This window comes from Mycena indigotica (assembly GCF_014461135.1).
Source record: "Mycena indigotica strain 171206Taipei chromosome Unknown Mind.scaff0009, whole genome shotgun sequence".
NCBI classification, from domain to species: Eukaryota; Fungi; Basidiomycota; class Agaricomycetes; order Agaricales; family Mycenaceae; genus Mycena; species Mycena indigotica.
The window spans coordinates 3,756,849-3,782,145 of NW_023503008.1; the positions used below are offsets into that span (position 1 = coordinate 3,756,849).

The 25,297-nt window shown below is 50.8% G+C and overlaps 7 protein-coding genes across 7 annotated transcripts; 3 read left to right on the plus strand and 4 right to left on the minus strand.

The window, feature by feature from the left end:
- Positions 1-192: 192 nt before the first annotated feature.
- On the minus strand, positions 193-3,130 carry MIND_01095400 (uncharacterized protein; the record flags this gene model as incomplete). The annotated part of the gene is made up of 11 exons (XM_037367523.1): positions 193-321; positions 366-508; positions 555-680; positions 726-973; positions 1,021-1,198; positions 1,247-2,112; positions 2,164-2,253; positions 2,306-2,770; positions 2,823-2,947; positions 2,992-3,076; positions 3,120-3,130. 11 exons carry the CDS (start codon positions 3,128-3,130, stop codon positions 193-195), a joined length of 2,466 nt encoding a protein of 821 aa, XP_037216917.1.
- A 178-nt stretch (positions 3,131-3,308) lies between these two features.
- MIND_01095500 (uncharacterized protein) lies at positions 3,309-4,341 on the minus strand (the record flags this gene model as incomplete). The annotated part of the gene is made up of 4 exons (XM_037367524.1): positions 3,309-3,555; positions 3,605-3,723; positions 3,774-4,024; positions 4,074-4,341. The coding sequence occupies 4 exons, from the start codon at positions 4,339-4,341 to the stop codon at positions 3,309-3,311; spliced, it is 885 nt and encodes a 294-aa protein (XP_037216918.1).
- Positions 4,342-4,559: 218 nt separating this feature from the next.
- Positions 4,560-5,152, minus strand: MIND_01095600 (uncharacterized protein; the record flags this gene model as incomplete). Its single annotated transcript, XM_037367525.1, has 3 exons — positions 4,560-4,756; positions 4,812-5,026; positions 5,076-5,152. 3 exons carry the CDS (start codon positions 5,150-5,152, stop codon positions 4,560-4,562), a joined length of 489 nt encoding a protein of 162 aa, XP_037216919.1.
- A 762-nt stretch (positions 5,153-5,914) lies between these two features.
- MIND_01095700 (Arabinofuranosidase) lies at positions 5,915-7,172 on the plus strand (the record flags this gene model as incomplete). Its single annotated transcript, XM_037367526.1, has 4 exons — positions 5,915-6,648; positions 6,710-6,989; positions 7,040-7,106; positions 7,153-7,172. The coding sequence occupies 4 exons, from the start codon at positions 5,915-5,917 to the stop codon at positions 7,170-7,172; spliced, it is 1,101 nt and encodes a 366-aa protein (XP_037216920.1).
- Positions 7,173-8,689: 1,517 nt separating this feature from the next.
- On the plus strand, positions 8,690-11,877 carry MIND_01095800 (uncharacterized protein; the record flags this gene model as incomplete). Its single annotated transcript, XM_037367527.1, has 4 exons — positions 8,690-9,062; positions 9,114-9,985; positions 10,029-11,083; positions 11,133-11,877. 4 exons carry the CDS (start codon positions 8,690-8,692, stop codon positions 11,875-11,877), a joined length of 3,045 nt encoding a protein of 1,014 aa, XP_037216921.1.
- Positions 11,878-12,237: 360 nt separating this feature from the next.
- On the plus strand, positions 12,238-13,906 carry MIND_01095900 (uncharacterized protein; the record flags this gene model as incomplete). The annotated part of the gene is made up of 7 exons (XM_037367528.1): positions 12,238-12,489; positions 12,547-12,797; positions 12,852-12,927; positions 12,978-13,003; positions 13,051-13,274; positions 13,323-13,579; positions 13,628-13,906. 7 exons carry the CDS (start codon positions 12,238-12,240, stop codon positions 13,904-13,906), a joined length of 1,365 nt encoding a protein of 454 aa, XP_037216922.1.
- A 345-nt stretch (positions 13,907-14,251) lies between these two features.
- MIND_01096000 (uncharacterized protein) lies at positions 14,252-22,914 on the minus strand (the record flags this gene model as incomplete). The annotated part of the gene is made up of 13 exons (XM_037367529.1): positions 14,252-14,379; positions 14,433-14,618; positions 14,668-15,262; positions 15,308-17,824; positions 17,872-18,060; positions 18,107-18,179; positions 18,224-18,342; positions 18,387-19,059; positions 19,109-21,102; positions 21,157-21,574; positions 21,622-22,457; positions 22,505-22,714; positions 22,777-22,914. 13 exons carry the CDS (start codon positions 22,912-22,914, stop codon positions 14,252-14,254), a joined length of 8,076 nt encoding a protein of 2,691 aa, XP_037216923.1.
- Between the last annotated feature and the right edge of the window lie 2,383 nt (positions 22,915-25,297).

Sequence of the window (25,297 nt, forward strand, 5' to 3'; positions counted from 1 at the left end):
GAACCAATTCGTATGATACAAATGCCGGCCTAGATAAATACAGAATGCGTCTGGCTATAGTAGATCTAGTAGTAGATGATGCGTAGATTCAAATAGTATGAGTCGAGAAAGCGAGATAGCATAGAAAGTGGAATCCAGGCCACGAGGGCTATTAACAGAGCAGAATTGACGAGTTTGGCTCAGGAAATTTTTTCAATCGTCGTCCTCGTCGCCTCTTCCAGGCCGGAACAGCGCCAACAGATCCTCCATACCCAGCCGCATGTTCTTGATCTTGTCGCCACTCAGCGCCGCTTGTGTCAGCATCCGTTTCTTCTCTTGCAGCTGCACCGACGTTAACTTCATATAGAAAAAAAGCAGCCCATTACCTGCAAAATCCGGTCTTCGACGGTGTCATCGATCTTCAGCTTGTAGACATGGACCTCCCGCTCTTGTCCAACCCGATGGGCACGGTCAAACGCCTGGTCTTCGAGCGCGGGATTCCACCACATGTCCATAAGGATGACGTTGTCTAGCAGCACCATTAGTGGTGGAGGAAAGGATAACAGGAAACGCACTGCAACAGGTCAAGTTGAGACCGGTGCTTCCAGCCTTGAACGAAATCAAGATAACTTTCGTCGACAAGCTCGTCTTGATCTTGGTCAACGCGGCCTCCCGGTCAACTGGCTTCATGCTCCCATCGTCTGCGCAACTCGTTCAGCAACAAAAATGATGCAAGAGCAACTTACACCGAACATATCGTATGCCCTCTTTCCTCAAGAAAGGCTCCAAAAGATCCAGCATACTGGTGAACTGCGAGAACACGATCGTCTTCTCGTCACCGTCGCCTCTTCCCTCGATTTTCCGGAGAAGCTTGACCATCATGCGGATCTTGGCAGACGCGCCATCGTCTTCTTCAGTGAGTTCTGCCTGGAGGGCGATAGGCGCGCAGTCAGAGCAGTAGGGTTTGCCCGGAACATTGTTTTGGGCAGTAATTCTAATGGAGGCTCAACAGGCGACCAAAAAAAGAAAACGAGGACATACTCTTGTGTACACACTTGGCATTTTCGGGTCGCAACATTCAGTTGGTTGAACGCTGCTGCGAGATCGTCACCGTCGACATCAACCTCGTTCGCCCCCTGGGTTGGAGTCTTGGCTTTGGGTTCAAGGGCATCGATGTCCGTTTTGTAGTCCTTGTTGACCAAGCATGGATGGTTGCAAGCTAAATTTTGTCAGACAAGGATTCAGACAAGAGACAAGAACCGCAAACCCTGTCGCAACCGCAGAAGCAGCAATAACACACCAATGTACGCACTGCCACCACTTTTACTGACCAAACTCTCCATAACTGCCTCCATCTTCGCCTCCAATGCTTCATAGAACATTTTTTCTGTGTGATCAAACTTGCAGCTCACGACCTCGATCGTCTTCGGGGGCAATTCCACCAAGGCTTTGCCATTGATCTGTTGGGTTTTGGTTCGCCGCAACATCACTTTCTGCAACACCACATGAAGCCGCTTCATCGCACGCCCCGCACCCCTCCCGTTCTTCACAGGTTTCGCAATCTGCATATTGAACACTTCCCAGTTGTTGAGCGGCTTGATGCGCAGGAATTTGAGCAGACTGAACAACTCATCGACATTGTTTTGCATCGGTGTCCCAGTTAAGCACCACCGGAATTTGCCTGCGAGCTCACAACAAGCGACTGAGTTTTTTGTCGTGCGATTCTTGATATTATGGGCCTCATCGAGAACGACACGGAACCACTTGACATCGAACAAGGCGCACATTTTCGCTTTGGGCTTTTTGCCCTTTGCGGACGCCTTCGCCTTGCTGGCTAGAGTTCGTCCGAAGTGGTCTGCGTCGCTGGAACCATCCGAGTCGTCAGAAGGGGGAGTAGACGTCGCTTTGGCTGCTTTGGCCTTCTTTTTGATATCGGTTTCGACAGAAGGGTTAAATGATGCGTATTCAGAGCGGACCGTGTCGTAGGTCGTGATAACCACGTGGGCGCGTTTGAGCTTGCTTGCATCTTTGGTTCGACTGGGTCCTTGGTGCTTGACGACTTCATATCTGGCTTCGACAACCTTTTGGATCTCCTCCGCCCACTGACCAACGAGCGCAAGGGGGCAGACAATTCTGTGATCATGCGGTCAGCATAACTGAAATATTTGGTGGAGAATCACGAACAAAGTTGGCGCATCCCAACCGTCTTCTTTGTCGCGTTTCTTTGGGCGGCCTTCAACGATACGCGTTAACGTTTGTATAGTCTTGCCGAGACTTGAGAACGACATCAGAACTGAAATTAGCATGAGGCAAATTATTAGCTCACCCCATGTCATCTGCAAGTATTCCACCGAATCGTTTGGCAGCAGGGTCCTCGCGTTCTCGCATCCAAGCACGACTTTGAATTTGATGAGGCATGAGCTTGATTCCGTCCTTGAATGCAGGGACAATAGCATCCTCTTCGTCGAATTCAGTTTCTTCGTCATTGTAACTGCCTGACATCAAGTCGCGCAAGGCCTGGTCTGCGTCTTTAGCAGAGAGCATATCTGTCCCATAAGGGTCTGGCGCAAACTCGGGGACAGCGATGTGCTCGTCTTCACCATCGTCGATTTCAACTTCCTGGCGGGCCTGAGGCTTGAAAGGCTGATATTGGTGCTTCTCTACTGGAGGAGGAAGTGGACGTTGGAGCGGATGGACAAATGGCTCTGGGACCGGCATTTTTATGGGAGGCTTGGTGAAGTGCGGAGGCGTAGGCGCATTGCCTATGTTCGTAGTTGGCTTGAGAATAGGTCTGATTCGCGTCAGCTTCATGTCGGACTTTGTCAACAATGGGCACAACGCACTTCACGGGCGAGTCTTCAAGCTCATCGTCCTCGTCATCTTCGTCGTCTGAGATAATTATGGTCCTACGGTTGACTGGTTTTTGGGGTGGGACGGAGACCACACTGGAGGAGCCGCTGGAGCTTGACTGGAGCTTATTAGCTTTGTCACTTTATGGCACGGGCTACACACCAGAATGGAGATTGCAGGTGAAGCTTCTCTCGATTGAACAATTCCAGGCGCGTAAAAGTCTTGATCCCCTCCCAGACGGCGACGGCTAGATATAATGAGACCCATAACACCGCAAGTTCACCACTTACATGTTCTCCATGGTGAAGGACGGGAACAAAAGAGTAAACGAACGATGAACGATCACATGACCGAAATTACTTGACTCACGGTGACGTACGCGTGGCGCTTGCTCTAAGAAGTTCAGGCTTGTGCAAGCATTGGTATGTATATCTCCTCAACCCGTCGACAGTGCCCTCTAATTGTAAGTGTCTACTGTTCTACTGTGTTTTGACCTTCTCCTTGGGCTGCGCAGCAGCCCCAAAATTCTTGACGGTCCTTGTAACAAACAAACCCGTCAAAACCAAAGTGCAAACAGCTCGAGCCTCATTCGCATCCAATGCCATGACGACGCCCTTGGCGGACACATCGCTGCCAAGGAATGCGGCCAAAAAGCCGTGGGCATCCGCCCAGAAGGGTTGAGCATGGGTTAAAAGAGCATATAACGCCGTCACCAGCGGAGCGCACCTGTTGAGGTGGTTATAGTCAAATCAAACAGTACATACGCGAAACACACCATAGATCCGTCGCAGTCCAGCCATAAGGTTGCAGCTCAGGCGGCGTTTGGATTGCGAGGGGCGTCGGGTTAAGGAAAGAGAACAGGTTTGTTAGGAAGAATCCTCCGTTGGCCGTGATCTGTGTCATCGCTTCAGACATCGCAACACCCACAACAAAAATGAACGAACGAAAGAGGTCAATAGCAGCGTCCAAGGAGAGGTGGAGATGACCGGCGATGTGTTCGTCGTAACAACAGGCGGGATGAGGTCGCACAAGAGGTATGCACGGGTGAAAGCGTCAAGAAACGACAGTGGCAACTCTGTTTCTATCGACATCACCGGAACAGATGGGAGGGCCTCCACGATAGCCTGAATAACTCCATAGAATATAGGGACTACTCCGGAGAGCATGAAAGATACTGGGACACCTAATAATGGGGCTGATATGTGCTTAGAATATGCTATCGGGGGCCAAGAGCAAGCACTCACAAGACATGACTTCTCCGCCATAAACCACCGTCATTGTCGTCGCCAAATCTCTTGCGAAGGCCCTGGGTGCAATGGTTTGCGCAGCTCCAGGCACCTTCGCAATGTGGTCCCGGTACATGGATTCTTTAATCTGCCGCAAGATGATACAGAGACGGAAGGCAGCCACCACGTCGAGAGTGCTTAATGATAAGCCAAACCAGGTGAACGGTGCGACAGGCTCGAGAGTGAGTTTGAATAGGGCGATTATGGGGGCTGTGAGTATCGACATCGTCAAAAGAGAGTGGTGGTCGCTAGCAACCTTCAAGCAGCCTCGGGTCCCTTGCCATTTTTGGACCTATGAAACGTTGGCTACTCTCACACAATCACGTGGGAATTTTGACATTTGTGGCCGACACCATTGACATCCAGCGAGTTTGCCACTATCTGTCTTACTCTAAGGAATGAGAGCGCAACGACACTATATTTCAAGGGAGCGAATTTACTTGTCTACTCGGCAGAAGTTTTGTTAAACTGGGCCTGCTCCATGTTAAAGATTGCCACCGCCGCTGGCAAATAGTTGTGGTTGAATTCGCGCCAGGGGTAGAACCTGTTGTAGCATTCCTCGATCTTGTAAATGTTCTGCATGATTCTGAACTCCTCGTCGAAGGTATACTCTACTTTCTGGAACGCCTGCTTGGGTAATTCTGTTCCAAATCATGGTATGAGCACCACTAAGCAGAGTAATGGTTATTCACTGACCCGGGAGATGGGGGCCGTGCGGCTCAATGTCATACACGATGTCACTGTACGGTCTAATGTCGAGGAGTGGGTCGTCTCCATAGATTTCCAGAAGCCTTTGGCGGTCGACGTTGGCATTGAGCGCAGGTGTAAGTGCCTTTCTTTTTTTCTTCCTTAAATTTTTGTGGCAGGCTATGGAGCCCATGTGCTTGTTGCGGTTGTGTATATGCACGAACCTGTTATTCGTTAGGCGCAAAAAGAGAAGAAAGGGCAGAGCTCTCTTACCCGGCATAGCAGACGCCACAGTAGGCGATTTTTTCGAGTCGAGAGAAGTTATCCTTCTTTTTCTCGGTGGTTCGCATGTGGGGTTGTGAATGTGGTGGTTGATGGGAAACAGGACGAGAAGCTAGGCGTTTTTATACGCAGGCGGCGCAGAGACGGTGCTTTGCTCGCCATCAGGTCCTCAGACGAGAGCCAGAGCTTTGAAGGGATCCACGGAGACGGCTTCAGGACAGAATGCTACAATGGGGTGAAAAATCTGCATTTCGACTTTTTCTGAAGCCAAAGAACGACAAGTTAGTTTGAGTTTGAGGCGCAGATAGTTGCTTAGTGTCTTGATGGCGGAGCGAGGACAATGGATGCATCGAGAGCGGCTTCCTTAGACGGCAAGAATCATAGAAAATCAAGTTCTTGAAAGCAAGGAAACGACGGGAAAACGAGGTTGTCACATCGAGGTTGTCACATCGTCACAACCTCGTCTTTGCTCATGGCTTGCTCAATGCTCATGGCTAGTTCTGTTCAAGAAGAAGTACAAACCAACTAACGAGTCTACTGACCGACTCTGCCTCTATTTTCATTCTTCCACCAACCGCATGGACCGCTAAAATTATCCTTCCGACGCTTTTCCGGCAACCACCTATGGTCAGCTTGCCATGACGGGATTGTGGTCCCCACGACACCTCACGCAGTCGGTGCCGGACCGTCGATCATAAACCCACAGTCGAAGGAAAATTGTCTGCGTTTGATGCGGATAGCCCACGCGCCCAGCTCTCGGAAAAACTCCACATTCCTAGTCGTCAAACATATAAATCTCTGCCAGGTGAACACTCCTTCTTCAAGTTACCATGATGCAGCCTTTGCTTATCTCTCTCATAGCGTCGGCAGCGGTAGTCAGCGCGCAAACTTGTGCTCTTCCGTCCAGTTACAAGTGGAACTCAACGAACGCGCTTGCAACCCAGAAATCCGGCTGGGCCGCGCTCAAAGACTTTACGCACGTTCCATTTAACGGGCAACATCTTGTCTATGCCAGCGACCACGACACGGGCACCAACTATGGCTCGATGGGTTTCAGCCTGTTCAGCAGCTGGAGTCAAATGGCGTCTGCAACCCAGAACAGTATGAGCTCTGGCTCCGTCGCGCCAACGCTCTTCCTCTTCGCACCGAAAAACATTTGGATCCTCGCCCACCAATGGGGTCCCACAAGCTTCTCTTACCGCACGACAAGCGATCCGACCAACGTCAACAGTTGGTCGGCCGACCAAACACTCTTCACAGGCACGCTCGGAGGCTCCAGTAACACCGGCGTCATCGACCAGACCCTCATTGGCGATAGCACCAACATGTACCTCTTCTTCGCGGGCGACAACGGTAGCATCTACCGTGCGAGTATGCCTATCGGCAACTTCCCCGGGAGCTTTGGGTCGTCCTTCACCACGGTCATGAGCGGTCCGACGAATGACCTCTTCGAAGCCGTCCAGGTCTACAAACTCAAGGGCCAGACCAAATATCTCATGATTGTCGAGTCCATTGGTTCAAATGGGCGATATGTATTTCCGCTCGTACACGGCGACCAGCCTTGGTGGATCATGGACAGCTGACAAAACAAGCGAAAGCGCGCCGTTCGCTGGGAAAGCCAACAGTGGGGCAACATGGACAAACGACATCAGCCATGGCGACTTGATTCGTTCTACGGCTGACCAAACGTTTGAAGTCGACCCATGCAACCTCCAGCTGCTGTACCAAGGCCGATCCCCTTCCTCCGACGGCACTACCTATGACCTTTTGCCATATCGACCAGGTGTCCTCACGCTGACTAATCCCGGTCCGGCCAGTGGCGGTAGTGGCTCAACGACATCAACTACAACTACGACCTCGAGTACTGGAGGGAGCACTGGATGCACAACTCCTATATATGGGCAGGTACGAGACGAATCTTTCGGGGGGTATTGGTGTTCTAATAATTATCATAGTGTGGGGGCGACGGTTTCACGGGTTGCACTGTTTGTGCTGGCAGCACTTGCACTTTCTCAAACCAATGTGCGTATAAACACATCATTCAAGAGCGTATATTGACTTCTTCCAGGGTACTCTCAATGCTTGTAAAATGTTTGTACAGTATATTATCTCAGAGGGAAAATTGTTTCTGCTTTCCTGTCGACCCAAACGTGATGCATGGCCGAGTTTAAAGTGGTCTATGTTTGCATGCCCTTTCAAGCGAATGCATCTTCTTGTGTGCTTGACACCGCATTTAGGTTTGAACCAAGGTGAAGTCGCATCATAGCAGTCTTAGGGCTCGTTTAACCAGAATCGCTGCGATTCTCGCGCGATTCTCGCGCGATTCTCGCGCGATTCTGGCGGTGAGGGTGAAGAGGACCACCCTGCACCCAAAAAGTAGGCAGCTCAAATTTACAGTGATTGGCATCGGGATTTCGCTTCGATTGCTACGACCTTCCGCGGAAACAGGTTTTCCCTGGCTCCAATAGGCGCCAATACACGAGCCTTTGGCACCTCGACAACCGTGGACATCAAGTTGGCCAGGCAAACACTGACACTGCTCGAAACACCCAACAAATCTTGACACATTGCTGAAACTCTGGTAAGTACTGGACTGTAATTTGTAGTGGCCGCAGTGCGGATAGCGTTACTAGTTTGGGAATAGATACTCGAATAATGTCCTATGGAACCAGGATCGACTGGGAAAGTGATGAACATCGCTGTCAGCCTCTTGATTCACTGCCGTCATGACTCTATACTTTATGTATGAAGTCAAGGGTTCACTGTGGAAGGCGTGGAAGGCCGCACTAGTGGCACCCATGCTAGTTTGGACTGCATTGACTCTCGTCGTGCATGGCCCCGAACGAAGGCAAGAGTATTGGTTTCCTGCTGTCTTTGGTTTTTTCAACGTTTTCCAGAAGTGTTTGACGCAGCACAATTGTATGGAGAACAAGGGCCTGGAAATGCCTATCAAGTCACTGCAGACGGTGTGTTGGCTCCTCATGGCTATCGAGGCTCGTACCAACTACTCCGACAGCCTCTGCGCAAGATGAAGACGAAAAGGACCTATCATTAGACGACCTACCACCAAGACGATGGTCTCCTCCATTGTTCGGATTACTCCCGATGGGTCTGTTCACGGTGTTTCTCATATTGCTCATAGTGGGCTTGGAGATGCTCAATCGACATGCACGTTTCTGCTCTTGACTCGTTTTTTGACTCATTGACCGGATTTGCAGTCACCATACGACGCTCCAACCTCTGGAATGAAATTCTTCTGGACATACTTCCCCGTCGCAATCCTGATGGTCGTCGAATGGATATGGGTGGCTTACGACTTACAAGTCAAAGTGCTCGTCCCATGGGCCGCCATGTCCCGCAAATTCACGCCCGCTCGCGAAGGCTGGTTGCTCGACTACGTTGGTGCCAACTACTTCGCTGTTTTGTGGAGTGCTCTTCGATTCCGCCACTTTGTCATTTGACTGGCCACTGTTGGCTTGTGGAGCACCGCAATCGCTGGCGTCGTAACCACATCTCTGTTTCGCGTGCAAGATGTGTCAGCCACAGTTGCAAGATCACTCGCCCTCACAACAACCCTCGATGCGTCGACTCCACTCACTGACAGCATGTATGCTGACTTGGGCTACCTCAACTCGTACCTTGGTCGTCAAACTCTTTCCCTTTCTCGCCCACGGTGGACCACCAGCGATGATTACGTTCTGGAAGCATTCGATGACCCCTCTTTGGACGCGACAGCAGTCGTTTATTCTGCACGAACACAAGGCTTTGCGGCGGATCTCAACTGTACTGCAGTCGCAGTCTCAGATGGTGGCAAGACGAAGATCATATCCAACGATCTTCCCGCGCCTGGCTTCAACGAGACGCTTTATGGGACAGCGTTTTCTGTCAACATCACCACCGCAAATTGCCAACTTACTTATCCCCTCACCGACACGAACACCGTTGTCTTCCACAGTGGTGTAAACGTCACGGCAGTTGGTCGGTATTTTTTAACCTAAAACCAACAAGTTAATGATAGCTCTGCTTTAGATCCATCGTATTTCGGTCGAATTTACAATCATACGTGTCCTGGCTCTGGGCCAACAAGCACGATCATTGCTATGATTCGTACTGTTGGAGTGGGCAACTTTACTGCGAGTGGGAGTTTCGCCTTCGAGTGCTTTCCGACATACACTCAAAGCATATTCTCTGTTTCTGCTCCAGCATCTGCTGGCCGACCGGTTACTGCATCATTGATCCCATCGTCTTCGCAAACGATCTCAGTTCCAGCTTGGGATGGCATTCTCGCCAAAGTCAATACATCAACCTCTGCAGGCCGTGGCGTACATGCGACCCCACCGGCGCTGGGTCAGGAGGACGACCCATTCGACATATGGGGTAATGATGTTCTGAATGCAGAGCAATGCGATTGCGATCCTTGGTTCTTCCTCCTGGCTCATGCCCAGAACCTTACCCTTGCTCAACTTGGCAACGATAATATCTTGCTGAATGCAAGTCGGAGTACTTACTCGGGCCTCTGGACGGATTTCGCCCAAACCAAGCTGATGAACACGTCTCCTGCATCCTCAGAGCGCTTGTTGGGCCAGGTCGCAACCACCTCTTCTCAGCTTGTTGCTCGACAAGCGAGCGTCCGAATTGCGCAAGCGGCGTTGGCCGTGCTTGTGGTCGTGGCAGTTATTGTCTTCGTGTTTCAGCCGCGAGCAAATTTGCCGGTCGACCCTGCGTCGATAGCTGCGCAAGCCTTTTTGCTCCAGCACAGCCGGGAGGAAATCGCAGAGGTTGTACGAGACACGTCGACGATGACTACAGCGCAAACACTTGCAGCTCTGGAAGATTGCGAGTTTGCGATCCAACACAACCGACGCCTGGAGATTTTGACAAGAAGGAGTGGTCAGCCTGGGGTATGTTTTATACGTTTTCTTGCTTGTTCTAATACAACAGTAGCAGATTCCAATGGGGACCACTTCTGCTCCCTCTTGGCGTCCCGTAGTCCTCAGCCCGGTCTTCAAGATCAGTTTGGGATTTGTCATTCTCATGACTATCGTCGGGCTAGAAATTGCTCTCAGACAAAGCGACAAGGACCATGGATTTGCGGACCTTCATTCCGAGTCGGAAACATCGTGGACCTACTTCGCCCCCATCTACCTCTTCTTCCTTGGTCTTTTAGTGTCATCATACACATTTAGCATCAGCGCGTTAGAACCGTTTTTGCTCATGAGTCAGTCTCCGCAAGTGGCCAGCAAGTCTGTGCGCTACACTCCCGCTCAACGGACGTCGGTTGGATTGGCGTTTCACGCAATTCGATACCGGAGCTATATTGGCCTCGCATGCGCAACCATAATGCTCCTCATCCCTTTCCTCAAGATCGCGGTTTCTGGTCTTATCACCACTGAAACATTCTCGGTTCAGAGCACATCCAGTGTCGATCTGCTCACCAAGTTCAACACGACTACGGTTTTCCCGCTGAACGACAATGAAGACGAGGCACTGGTGAAGATGTACTCCCCCGGCCAACTTCTTGCACTATCGCAGATTCCGAAATATAATCTCCCGCTCCCGAAATGGACCACACCCGAAGCAGCTGTGGGACAAGTTGATCTGGGACAACTCGGGGCGCTTACCTCGGGACGTGCCAACTCGACAGTAACACTCCCGCTGCCAGTTATGCGTGGCGCTCTTGAGCAATGTGCTCCCCTTACCGACTACACGATCGTTAACACTCTGAGTGGCGCAAAGGCAGTAAATCTACCACCCCCGCCGACATACGTCGACAGTGGAGGTACAAGTCGGTGCAATATGACCGGAAGAATCAACATGATTCTGCGCGACGGGAGGGAAAATGCGACATTCACTTTGCCGTCACAACCCGGTTATTTCGGGCAGATTTTTGCCCCCTGGTGTGGTGGCTACGTCCTGATATTCGGTCGAACGAAGGACTCGGATGCAAGTCAGATCGATAAGACAACAGTGGTAAAATGCGATACATATAGTCTTGCTCAGTATGCTCCTGTTTTTCCATCGCAATGCCTGGGCTGATCAGTTGAATAGGTCCACGCAAAAGGTCACGCTTTCTTACTCTGCCCAGAACGTGCAGATTTTATCCATCGACCCCACCACCACAGACCTCATCCCAATGCTGTCTTTCCCGTACAACGAGTCGGGGTATGTGACCAGGACCATGCCGAACCAGAATGCGTTCACCCTTGGGCCAACACAATCCTCCAATACATTCATGGAGATTATGATACTCCACAACAGCTCGGCACCTCCCTCGGCCTACCTCGATCCCGACTTCCTGACCAACGCTGCCCAAAAGCTCTACGCGAGCTACTGGTCGATCTTCGCGTCACTCAACCTCGTCATCCCCGTTAATCAGTATGCATATGGCAATCAGAGCGGCCCCGCGCGGCTGCCGGTTGACGCGACGCTACAGTATAGCCACCAACGAATCGTCCAAGCCCGCACACCGACGAGGATTCTCCAGGCGTTGTTGGCTGCAATGTTGGGACTGGGGGTGTTGACAATATTTGCCGGTGCTCGAAAGCCGTCAACGAGTGGCGGGGTCGTTTTGGCTGGTGGAGGCGGCATTGCGCTGACAAAGCCACCGTACTCGATTGGCTCGACGATGGCACTGTTAGTGGATAGCACTTTTGTGGAGGTGGAAGGCTTGCGGGACGTTCGGAGGGAGGAAGACCTTGATGTGTTGTTAGCACCGTATCGGTTTGGACTTGGATGGGGCTCTAATACGAAGGGTGGGCAACGGTTTGGCATTGACATTACCGGGGAGAAATAAAATCTTGTCGTAACTAATAAGCCATAAATGTGCTCAGGCAAACTGAAGTTTGGTGAGGCCTTGCTATTTTTAGCTAAAAAAAAGAAGAAGGGAAAAAAAAAAAGGAAATTAATGAAAACGACAAAAGGAACAACCCCACTTTCACCCGCCCATGAATCCAAGACGGTGGAAGGCATTGCCCACTGAGAATGTCACTGTCCGGAATCGAACCGCGACCCACCCGACGTGGCTCACACTTGTGACATTTAGCATCTGACACTAATAACCCGTGCGTCAAGATGCCGGCAGAATGATGCTTCTTCTGCCCCATCTGTCGTGACCAGGTGACCTCCAGAACAGTCCTCTTTGCCTTCAACCACCATGGCCGCCAACAACGATGTCTACAACGTTGTTAACCTTTGGCGAGACTCTCAGCTTCAGTCTCTTGACCCTATACTTCTCCCTCTGGACCAAGATGAATATGTAGACGATGCGGTTGGCGACCTCGCCATCCTCTCGCCCAGCGAGCTGCTCGCCAAGTATGGATCTGGTCGTGCCCATACCGAACTCGCGCTACTCTCTTCCCTGACGTCAATTGTACCGTCCTCCCACTGGTCGCGGCTCCCCCTCAAAGTGTGTTTCTTCCCATTGCATTGAACTCAGGCTTGTGCTTACAATAATGAATTGTAGTCGATTTTCCATCTTCTCCTCCATGACGAGTTCGTTGAAACCCTAGCGTACCGTTTCAAGATAGACCTAAGGGTTGAGCGAGACGATGTGTCAGATGTCGACATGTTTTACTATCTCGTCGGCGCCGTTTGGAAGCTGCAAGATCACGACCGAGTTGCGGCACAGTCATTAGTGAACGAACTCTTCGCCGGGTTGCTGGATGACATCAAAGAGCTCTTCGATGACCCCTTCCCCCTCATTCCAACATCTGGGTGAGTCGCTCAAACTTGAACTCCTCCGCCAACCTAGTGATGTCTGTCTGGTAGTCATCTCACCAAAGAAGGTGCACAAAGAGACGTGCGCTATGTCCTTGATCGCCTCGTCTTGTCTTCCGAAGGCTGGGTGTGTACACCAGATTGAAGAGGACCTTGGTAATACTAACGTCACCTCAGACTCGTACAGAATTGCTCGCATTCTCGTTCGCTTGCGTTGTCATAATTGGCATATGCTGACATGTTTTTGCAGCGATAATCTCAATCGGCGCGGCAAGTCTATCACACCAAACATCCATTCGACGCCACGAAGTAGCAAATCGAGTCGCCCAAAGAAAAGCCGCAGGTCTACAACAACGACATATTCAATACTGGGTCGTTCCAATGGTGCTCTACCGACACGCCCCCGATGTTGCTGTGTGCCTGTCGATCAGCATTGCTCCGAGCTCGCCTTCTCCACAACCTTGTTACTCCGAGGTGAGTTGACTCAACCGTCTTGGCCTACTCTATGCTCATTTTAATTAGGGAATCTGAAGCTTCAATTCTATCTCGAGAAAGTCATCAAAACATTCCTAGCGCCTCCTCCCGACTGTCCAGTGCATGAAAGTCCAACCTGGTTCAAAGCATTTCCACTTAATTGCACTGACCTCGCGTTCGACTGGAAGAGTTCGCCACACTGGGAAATGCTGCTTGCTCTCGGCCGTCAAGTTCTACAAACAGTTGTCTCTGCAGTTGTGTTCGAGCAGCGCCTCCAACTAGCGACCCCTTTACTAGATCCCAACGTCAGTGAATCAACCATCCAATGACGAGATAATCACCCGAGTGTTTAGATCGTCATCGTGGCTCTCGTGTCCGACACCACACTGAAAGCGATCCTCAACAAGGCTGGGATGTGCCCCACAAGATTCAACGTTTCGCCTTCAGCGGCTGCCAAGGCGTTCAAGATTCATCTTGGAACCGTTTACTTGACTGGGTCACGACCATTCTCTGCCGTCCATCAATCCTTCGAGCGACTGCTTACTCCGGTCATCGACGATATCAAGGAGAAATGCGCGTCTCTGGAGGGTCAAGTCGGAGGAGGGGTACAACTGCCGTTGGGTGAGCTCTGACATGTGCTTGACTTGGACTCTATCGCGTTGTTTGCCTAGAGAGCTCGTTTTGTAATCTCCACTACCTGTACTTTTGCTCCAAATGTAGACTCATGTGCTTTTCAAATCGAACAAGGGAACGACGGGTACTGGGTGGTTCTGTGAAAGTTGGTGAACCAATCCCGGTAAGAATGATCACTCTCGTCTTCCTGGCCACTCGGAGAAGCCCGCCAGTGGCTTGAGAGTAAAACCAGAACACATTTATTGGGCCGAAAATTTAAATCATGTACTTATATAAACCAAATGTAGTCTATGTTTATAACAAACGAAGCGTAAATACTATGCGGAATGTCGCTAAGTTAAAATTTATTCCTCCATTAATTCTGATTCAGCCTTATCCTCCCTTGCACCGACCGACCTGGGGTTCTTCTCCTTGAATTCATGGCAATACTCCAGCAAACCCGCTGCTGTAAACTTGGCCGCTTGCTCCTCGACTGCAACCCATCTCGTCAGAAGATGCTCGCCGAAACAAGTGATGGCAACTCACTTTCCCAATACGTGGCGCTGGATAGCAGGCTCCAGCGGTCGATCACCCGTCCGATCTCCTCTTTCAGCTCGTTCATGCCCCACTCGTCAGCCGCCTCCAACAGCTCCAGCAGGTCGCGGAGGAAAACCATATGGCCGTCCTCGCCGTCGCCAGGCTTCGCCTCGATTGTTCCCGTGTAGATGAAGTCTAGAACAGAGGTGGTTAACAATGCGATGGCCACAGAACAAGTACTCACCCAAAACCGCACGGGCACCGAAATAGGTCCCCGGGAAAGAATACGAGTCGCTACTATTATCGAGCCAGTCCAGGCCAATGCGCACGTGTGGAATCGCGGCCGCAACAAAAGTCCAGTGGGCCCACAACCGGTTCTCGTCAACGGCCTCGTCAGGCGTAGGTCGTGCAGGAAGCAATCTGAGGTCCGTGCGTTTGCGAGCTAGGCGCAATTCGTTGAAGACATCCCGTAAATCGTTGCTGCTTTGAGTGTTGATGCTCGATTTGAACTCGACTTTGTGGTGCTGACCAGAACCCGCGGCAAGCAGAAGGAGGCGATAATCCTGCAAGAAACCGCGCACTCGGAATATTTGGTTGTGGTCGTGGGGGATGTCGAACTGGAGCTGTTCCGCCGATTTCCACTGTCCAATCCAGTCGTCCGAGCTTATGTCGTCCACGTTCAAGAAGAGCGGTTCACTACTTCGGGTGACGAGGAACGGATGCGCTTCATCCTTGTGTTCGGTAAGCCATTTCAATGTCGCGCGAAGTTGTTCGGACAGGCTGCGATTCCGTGGATGGCTCGGAGCTACTTGTAGGGCAAGAACCGCAAGATGGTTGACCTGAAACCGGTAAGCAGATGGAGGTGACAAGGAACCACAACTCACAACTTCTTGTACACTTGGAACACCCAAAGTCTTGTTGAGAGATAGGAGATCGACACTGGGAGGATTGAGGAAACGACCACGTTGAGACCATGCGATTTTCTCGAAATCCTCGCCAATGAGTTGAGATGGGCTGACAATGAACGGCATATCCTGACAGTAAGGACCTGTGTCGAAGGAAGACGAAGTGCTCCGTTGAGGACTTCGGGGAATGAATCGAAGGTTGTTCAATTGGTCCCACCGGTTGAGGTTACCCATGATTAGATTTGGCAATGTCCCGCTATACGCATCATAAACCGCTGTTGCTCTGGTGTTGACGACCGATTCAAGGAGGCGCCGTTGTGTCAAGTCTCCATGAACTGTCTGTGCACACAGGAGAATCGCTTCCCAATTGACTTCATGATGCAGTCCTCGATTCCGGAGCGGGATCGTGAAGTTTTCAACCAGCCCCGGATGGATAAAAAGCGTGGTCTTGCAGCTCTGAAATGCCTCCCGAAACAGAGGCACCGATTCATCGTAAAGCTCCTCGATGTTTCTCATTCGTAGAGTGCCATCAGGAATTAAGATCATCTCTCTTCCACCAAGTTTAAGATACTCCGTGAGCATGACAGAATACGATTCGACAGACTGGGCCCCACATAGACCAGAAAGGGTGCCAGGAAAGGTAAGATATTGCTCGAGAGTCCCCGAATTGAGTGGTGGTCGGACTGGGTACCATTCCATTGCTTCAGCCAACACTCCAGAACCAGGGGCAATAGCAAAATTGGATGGTAAGAACGCGTCGAATACGTTCGGGGAGATGCCAATCGGAAGCCACTTCAGTTCGTTAGCTGAACAACGAACATTTTGACGATTTTTGCGAGCACTCCATATCGGAAGCAGCCGAGCAGTAGCACGTTCCTCCGGCTCCCTGACCTCGTGGAGATGCAGTTGGATCCAGGCGCTCACTCCTACAATTTCATCATCTGACATATTCCGGTCCGAGAACGGGGTGGGCGCTGATTCGAGCGCGGATAAAAATGTGTTTATGTTGAACTGCCTAAACTCGGGGTCTTGGAACTGGGGCGGAAGAATACATATTTCAAATCCCATTTTTTGAACGGCAGCGAGAACCCCAGAAAGTTGCAGATGATTGACAGGGCGTCGAAGAACATCATGGCGTTTGCAATAGCGCAACGAGACATGGAGCTGTCCCATAGTTGGTATGATGGCCAGAGATTCCAGTTTTGCCATCGGTGGGGGGTCAGGAAGAGAATCAAATCCTTTCCAGAAGTCGATGATCCAGTCGCTAATTTCTGTGGGATGAACACAATTTGTGGTCGCCGGAATACGCGACTGGAGTAGAGAGATGACAGCATCAGCATTGAAGATCGCGACATTTGCTGCAGAGGAATTCAGGAGAACTTCTTGTACTGAGTGTTCCATAAGCGGATGAAGGAAGTTGTCGGAGTGGAAGACGTCGGGCACAGCAGTACCACGGCAGATATAACGTGGTCGTGACAGGTCGACTGCCGCCAGGCTCTCATTAGCAAGAACAAGAAGAGGAAGACCTTCTATTGATGCATTTTCCTGAACCAGGAACTGCAGCAATTTGTTGATGTCTTCAGCTCGGATTTCTTTGGCATTAAATTTGGAGATAAGCTGATCAGACCACCCCGACATAACGCCGCTCGCATAAGCTGCATCAACGAGACGGATCCGCGGCAGTGCACTTTGCGATAGAAGAGCCTTCCAGAACAAAGTGCGAACGGGGTACGGTGGGTTGACAAAATCGGAAGGCTTAGCATACGAGAGCAAATGCTTGACTGGCTCGGGGGTCTTTTCGCTTGGAATGAATGCAGCTATAGGTGCCACGAACCGCTCAGAGGTGGCGTAGCAAATGGGCTCTTTGGACTGTACGGCCATGTTGTAAAACGCATCTGCAACATGTCTTGATATTTCGTCGTCTTTCACATTTTTCCACGGCCACCAGGCAAACGGGTCTCCGTTATGGCGCCGTGGAAGTTTTGCAGCATGAGCGAGAGTCGAAATGTATAGCGGGGGAATGAAATGCTGCAAGATCCAGAGGTTGAAGGCTGCATGAGGAAGACGACGACCATTCTGATCCTCCGGATCAAATCGTATGTGACGGCGGTCCGACGAGATCGCAAATGGGGCTGATATATGCACAGGCAACGAGGTGTGGACAGGAAGCCGCAACGACGAAAAAAGAGAATGGGAACTTGTATTGTCGGCTGGGCCAGAGGGTGTTGGGTGGGTTGTAGCAGCTGCCGAGTCCAAACGGAGAGCTAATCGAGCGACAAGCCCAATCTGGCTTCGATGCAAGCCCATTTCCGTCATGATGGCTTCATGCTCCGGAGGGACCTGAGAAACTGGAAAGACCGAACGGCCAACTAGCCATCGCTGTGGTGGTACTATACGATCTCCGTCTTGTCCTTTCAACAACAGAGTTTGTCGATCCCAAAATAGCTCATCGGCAGGTCGACTAGCATCTACAGACCACATTTGTTTGATGATTCCCTGGGAGAGTGTCAAGCAAAGCGGAAAAGGAACAAAAGTGACCATACTGTAGGACTTTGTTGCGATGCAGATACCTTGCACAATTGAGTAAAAAACATTGCATCTCTAGCAAGACTCCAATATGGTTCCCGAACGAGGTTCAAACATTCAGAAGCTAGAACAGGCGATGACAGAGGACTAGCCTCGGATTCAGGACTAGCCTCGGATTCCTCGCGGAGAGGAAGTCGAAACAATGTCTGGAAATATGAATAAGGTGTGCAAATACAGAGTTTGGCAACTAACTTTTGGGTAAAAGGGAGAGGCGGCCGTAAAACCAAATTTGGATTCGAAGGGAGTAAGTTGGTCAGGGAAGCGTCTGGTTTTGTGAATTCAAGTAAAGCTATAGATGCTAAATATCACCTTGCAACATCAGCTAGACGCCGAAATAAAGATGTCCTTGGCTTTCCTCGAAATGGTGGTAGATGTTGCCCAGATGGGTCGAGAATGAGGATAAACTCGCCCGAAATGAGTAGCACCACCTAGAAACAGTCAATGAAGAGCGTACACAAGGAGCTAGACTGACATCGGTGAAATGAAAGAGCGAGAGAGCACCAAGACCATAGCGCCCGATGGTATCAGGACGCAAACGTTTGCCTCCCTGGCCAACCTTTCTCAGGCCGACAAAATCTTCCTTGGTAAACACGGCGTCGTTGTGTAAAAAGAGTGACGGTGACTGTTGAAGGGGCATTAAACCTGGGGCCAGCACTTTCTTCGATTCATAACCACGTTCATCCAGGAGAATAGCATATTCCGTGGCTCCTGCGTCAGCACCATTGGCCATGAATTCGTTGAAAGCGTATTTAATGTCGTGTTCCTTCAAGACACTCTTGACCCGTTCAGTGAACGCTTCGCCCATTTGAAGACCGTCTTCATCTTCATCGTCGTCCCCAAGCTCCAGCGAGCTGAGGAACTGGATACCCAGTTGAGTCGCGAGTGATTTGGAAATTCGGGAGTGAGCAGCGTAGCCTGTTTCGGGTAAGGACTTCGTGCCCAAATCATTGTAGAAGGTTTCTGTTAAAGGTTGCAAAGACTTGTCCTCAACCGGAACAAGGATTTTTGTTCTGTCATCCAAAGTGATTTGTTTGGAATATTGAGCGACCTCGTCAAGGAGACGGACTGCTTCAATGAGAAGGAGTGGGTCTTCGACTAATCCAGGAAGCATTTGAAGCTCATCAAGCAAGGCCGATAGAGGAGGACTGGAATTCGTTGGTCAGTTAACACATCCACTTAGCAAAATCAACGCACTCCTGTTGGCACCCCATTCGTGAAAGAAATTGGTTCTTATCACCATCAAGGAGAGAAGAAGTGACAGCTCTGAATCGTCCACCGGGAATCCTGGTCAAGGGACGTAGCAGGGCGCGTTCGGTCGTGGCGAGTGTTGAAGGTTCTACGGGAACCCATGCCTGAGTATGTACTACTTGTCGCAGAACATCAATGTGGCTGTTTGAGAGATTTCGCTTTGAAAACTCGGAAACGAGGGCTAGGATGCGCGTTTGTCGATTTTTCTCCGTACTGGGTTCTGCAAGAGCACATGTCATTTGCTTGCATAAGACATCGAGAGACAATGTTGTCCAGCCTAACGCCTGCCGCAAATCCTTGTCGTGAATTCGCCTCGAGACTGTAGCAAGCACCAAGTCGAAGAGGAAGTGTGATTGACCGCCATCGCGACACTGAGAAGGTTTGGCAAGCGGCAAATGCTTGGAAATTGGGAGCCATGTGTTCGAAGTCAAAGAGGCAATGGGAATCTCCTGCTTGATGTCAGCCCATTGGTCGTCCAATAGTTTGAGAAAAAGCTCGGCTTTGGTGAATATACCCGGGAGCGCGTCAGGGTCCCAAGACTGACCCAGATACTCGATCCGCTCCTTCACGATCGCTGACGTGAGTGTATGTTGAAAAGGCACATGGGCGGTCAGAAGTTTGAGTTCTCGCCCCTTGGCCCATTTTCCAGACGGGAGCTTCCCTGGTTCTTTGGCATACAGCTGCGCCAACGGGGACCTCGGATCAATAACGTCGGAGGGTGCGACCATTGGCGTTTGAGCGCCGCCAGTGACGGTGATAAATGGAGTAATGGAGAGTTTTTCGAGAGAGGAATCGGGGAGGTCGGGGAGGCGCGCAATGATGCGAGTGATCAATGCGTCTCGGAGGGCGGGAGGCTGCTGCATCAGATAATCAATGGCCATAACAAGAATGTCAGTCTCGTCCGCAGGCTCCTCCATTGCGTTAGAGTCGATGAGCGATCCCAGAATTTCGTTACTTGCAGTGACATCAAAAAATGAAAACTTGCCATCCAAGTCTGGAACTGGGCAAGAGTTATCAACACGAACGAACTTGCAAATCCCCACGATACGAGCAGGCACACAATGCGACAACTTCCTACTGGCTTTGCGAATAGCAGCGATCGGAATGCGGATGGGGAATATGGGTAACTCGAGAAGAATTTGTTTCGATGAGGGTGTTAACACTGGGGACCGGTGCTGATGCAGAGAGGTGACAAGATGGTCGCGAATAAGGGCAGATGATGATTCATCGAGGTCAGGTATCATTGGCGACGAAATGTGTTCGATGAGGGTGGGGACGACGTAAGGCGAGAGGATCAGGTTGCTATCAAGCTCGCGAATACTTGACGCAGGAATATCCGAATGAAGAAAGCGAAGCCCAAGGACGCCCCATGCATTCATGGTCGCATCAGTAATGCCATCGAGTGACTCAAATATTCCTTGCTCCATCTTCATCAGCGTGTTCTGGCTCGTCGGTAGGAGATGATAGCGCTGAAGAAGGGGAACAAGCTGTCCCCTCTTGGCTGGTGACCATTGGTTGACATATAGCCAGAATTTCTTGAGCCATTCGACTTGCACAGAGATATCCGCATCGGTAATTTCAACTTGTGCTGATGGAAAAGTACCGAATGCCGACCGCTCTAGGTACTTCGCGACATCTGCAGGCTTCAACCGTCTGACGTTGGACATTTTGGTATCTAGGAGTACCTGTGCGACAGTGGGGTCGAGTGCCACCAATGGAATAATGTGCCAATTACAGTCAACGTCTCCGAATAGTTCTCCTTCAAGTTGATCAACAAGACGGAATTTACCGATGGAAGAAAGGGTAATCCGAGAGCCATCCAACGAGGGAATAAGAGGAAGCTCCAAAACATTTTCGAGAGTGCCAGGAGATGTAACGAGATAACGCAGAATTAGATTTTTATCCTCGTTCGAGACTTCCGCAAGGAATGACACCTGTGCCTGGTTTACCTTGCCTGAGACAAAAAATTATGTGGCTTGTAGCGAGAGACGAACCTTGAGTTTATGTTTCAAAGTTCCGGGACCGAGTGCTTGAACTTGCTGGTGTTTAAGAAGTAATTCTAGAATATGTTGCGGAGGTTGGACGACAGTGACTCCAACATTAGCCAGAGCCTGCAGTAGTACGTCTGGATGCTGATGGGAGGCAATGAGGGCAGAAGATAGTGGGACATGATGTGTATTGTTAGCATAGACTGGGAATATCGCCAAGTCACGCTGTACGACACGCTCGATAAGCTTTGACAAGATGCTGCTCCAATACACGGAACCACTGGTAGTGGCGTGGGAGTGACGAGAAGACGGCCACACCGACCAAATATCAACTTCTTTGTTGTCGACAATGATCTGTAAGAGAGTACTCCATATTTCTGGCAGAAAGTTGTCGAAGATAGCACGGTTCCAAGCAACAAGAAGACTATGGCAAGTCAGCAAATATAGCCCCCCAAGCAAATAACGTGTTACCGTTCTCGCGATTGTTTGTTTGACCCCTTCTCTTCAATATTACGCAGACTTTGTCGATCCTGGGTGAGAGCAAGTATAGCATGCATATGAATTGGAAAGCCTGTCTGGATTGGGAGCGGTAGCAAGGTGAATAAGCGACCATTCAATCCAGTTCGAGGAGAAGGCGAAATCGGGAATGCTAAAGCGACATGCGAGAACAACTTGTCGTTGGAGAGCTTGGCACCGGCATCATAATGAACTTGACGACTGATGAGTGCTGAGGTTTCTACGACGCTGCAGACACGATGGACAATGCGCCAGACTTGTCGGGTAACTTGATGGCTGCCGCGGGTGGTAACATCAATGCTGGTGATGAAAGACTCCTGCCGGGCACTACTGGTCCGTGAAAATTGACGCTTTTCGATAGTCGACGAGTCCATGTCAATGATTTCGGCGCTGCCGTAAAATTCCTCGCGCCCATCTGGGTGGATTATCTTCAGTGTAATGGAGCGAATGTGCTTGAGGAAGAGCATCACCATGCTCAGCTCATTGTCCACGAAGTCGTCGAACAGAGCGAGAATGGTTTCTGGGTCGACTGATTCCTGCTTGATCGTACTTTGCGGGGCTTGTTCCGGAGTTCGAAGGGGTAGGCGGACGACAGTGCCAGGATAAACACCATCAGCATTGGGGGCGAGGGACTGCGAAAAAGCGGCCAGCTGGTCAGCATATGCAGCACGCGTATTTCTCTGCTGGAGGTCGATCTTAACCCCGCCTTTTTTCAGATCGTCCCAGAATCGATTGTGGGGGTCAAAGATAACGAGAGTCGTCCCCGACAGAAAGTGAGGGTTGTCCGTGATCTAATAAGACGGCTCAGTTGTGCAAAATCGGGGATGATATGACAGACATGGTAGCAGGCGCGTACGCCTATACCGAATTTCCCAATTTTTGATTCGTCGGCAGTTTTGCTTGAGCTATGGAGATTTTGGATGGCTTGCCAGTCGCTCTCAGCAAAGTAGGTGTCGTTTATGGCCATTAAAGCAGGACCTTGAGATGTACGTAGTTCTTGATCAATGAGTTTCTTGTTAGGATGTGTTCGAAGGTCAAGTATGAATGTCTGTTTGGAAAGTCAGTTTTTTTTTTTACAAAATGCAACGAGGGTGCGATATGGATGCTTACTTGGGTCGTGGCTTTCGCATCGTCCGAGTTTTGTAAGAGCTCTCGCAGTATTCCGCTTCCCGCAGGATAGGAGTCAAGAATGCTTCGTATGATCTTCGTGAGATCAACCTGCTCGCGAAAGCTGGTCCAGTGCGACATCGTAAAAAGAGGCTTCTACGCAAGGTACCGAGGAAGATGTGTGCTGGTTGTGGGGCTCCTAGAGATGGTGGATGGATAGATGTCCGAAGGGAATATGATTTGAGTGGGTTTGGTAATGTAGAATCCGAATCGTTTATGGTAATTTGAGAAACACTCTAGACAAAGAAAACACGGCTAAAAGCGTGGATTCAGTCAATCATTAGAGGTGTATGGCAGATATGACAGATTGTATGGACTCCAGCACGGCCTAGCACTTGCTTTACCGGAGAGAGCGAGAGAGATGGCAGGAAGAGCGAGAAGTCAGACTCCAAATCACGTGAACATCATGTGGCGAGCTGTCTTCGCCTTTTTTTTTTTTTTTTTTTTTTTGTGGCACGTTATAGTGGCGCGTAAGAGCATAAAGTGCATCCCCATCCACGTCCGTTTATCTCCTAGGAGATTCCGCGACGCTTCATCTGGGCCGACATAAGTCGTCTGCTCGCCACCCGTGGTTGTTTGGCCATGGGATCAAAACCAGGCCCCGCGAAGAATCCACCCGAGGAAATGCTCACTAGCACCTAGTGTATACACCGTGTGTGGGGCTGCGACTGACTCGGGACTCGGGTGGTAGGCAGGTCGGACTCGTGATCAGAGATCACGGCGTCTTTCCTGTCTACCTCCGTCATCGTCTCGCGTCAACGCGACCCACTAAAACCCCGGTTCCTTTCGACATCCAGTCGTCTGGGAGTAGTCTCTCCCCTTCAAGAAGTTCGGCCCAGGTCCCTCCAACAAGGGATTTCTTCAGGGCGCGGTTGCCGTATCTCCGAGTGTCCGTCATGGCACAGTCGAGATCGAGCCTGTTTTGCAACGTCTTTCGCCAACGATTACGGATTTCGTCTGTGTGTGGCGACTTTTCCTGTATGACGCGCTCACACCTTAGGATCCAGATTAGATGGGCAGACTCCGACACCAAGATGCGGTACAGACGTGCAGCGCCGCGGTTCTTTCTCAGCTTAGCTGCCCCGCATGCCATGATTCTTCCTGGGGTTATGTGTAGGTGTTTACCAGTCTTCTTGTGCCAGAGTTCATCCGCCATTTCCCAGATCTCTTTCTGGCCAGGGCATTCACAGCGTGTTAATATGTGCTCCATGGAGTCTGGAAGCTCGCATTTGGCGCAGGGCGCTCGCTCCTCGTATCCAGGTATGTTCTTCCAGTAGTCTCCTACCTTATAACCTCCGTGTATTAGTTTCCAGAGGAAGACACGGATGTTTCTCGAGAAGTCCTTGCTTCTCACACACTTCCATACCGACCTCTCCGATAATACCTCGTCATCGTCGAAGGCGGTTGCGGATTGCGCGAGCGACATATTATGTCGTGTCGTCTTTCGGTTCATTGCCTTCATATACGCGATCTTCCCCATTTTTATCTTTCGGATCGCCGTTGTTGCTAGCGATTGCGTTATGGCTTTGAGCTTAGCACCGGGGAGGAGGAGGGAGGGGTCGATATTCATTCGTATCTCGTCCGGGTGGTCTTTCCGAGCACCTTCCCCTGCAAGTGCGTCGGCGCCCTCGTTTCCAGCAACACCCGAGTGTCCTTTGACCCACTTAAAAGTGGTCGGTGCCCGTCTCTCTCGTAGTCTGCACAGTGTGGTTCGGGCCAGTTCCGCGTTCTCTATCCTGAAGAAACCTTCATCTTCCCACCTCTGTGCGTGTTTCGTCATTCCTTCGATGACGTATTTGGAGTCGCTAATGATTTGTAGTGGCTGGTTGCTTGGGCACATCTCGGCCGCTTCTTTCGCTGCCACCATCTCGCCCACTTGATTCGACGGCTCGAGCTCATTTGGTATGCGTAGGGCTCTATTTCGTGGGTCTCCTGTACCGAAGAAAATTCCAGCGCCGGCACGGGCTTGGGGGGTGCCATTATTCAGCGACGATCCATCGGTGAAGATTTGCACAGTTTCGGCATCCGGCCGTGCTCGTCCTTGTCTGTCCGGGGCTTCATATGCTGTGTTCGTTTGACCCTCAGTGAACACCCGGAACGCGTCTGCGATCGTCCCACGTGTGGTGACTCGTGGGTCGAAGATGAGGGTGTGCTCATGGTTGACAATTTGCATGTTCATATCTAACTGTGATTCCCAGAATTCGGGCTGGGCCGCTCTCGGGTCCCACTTGTCGTCTAGGGCGTTCATCAGTTCCTTTGCTTTTTTGAAGCACTTGTGGGGGTGATGGCAGTCTGTTATTGCCCGCGTTAACTGGCACGCGGCGCATCGACAGTCCACTCGGAACGTGTGGCGCGGCGTGTTCGTTTTCTTCGCAAGTTCCTCGGCGTCTCTCACCGTGCGGACTCTGTGCTTTTCCCGAAGGCATCTGATGACCCCTCTTGGAGTATTGAAGAAGCCGTTGTT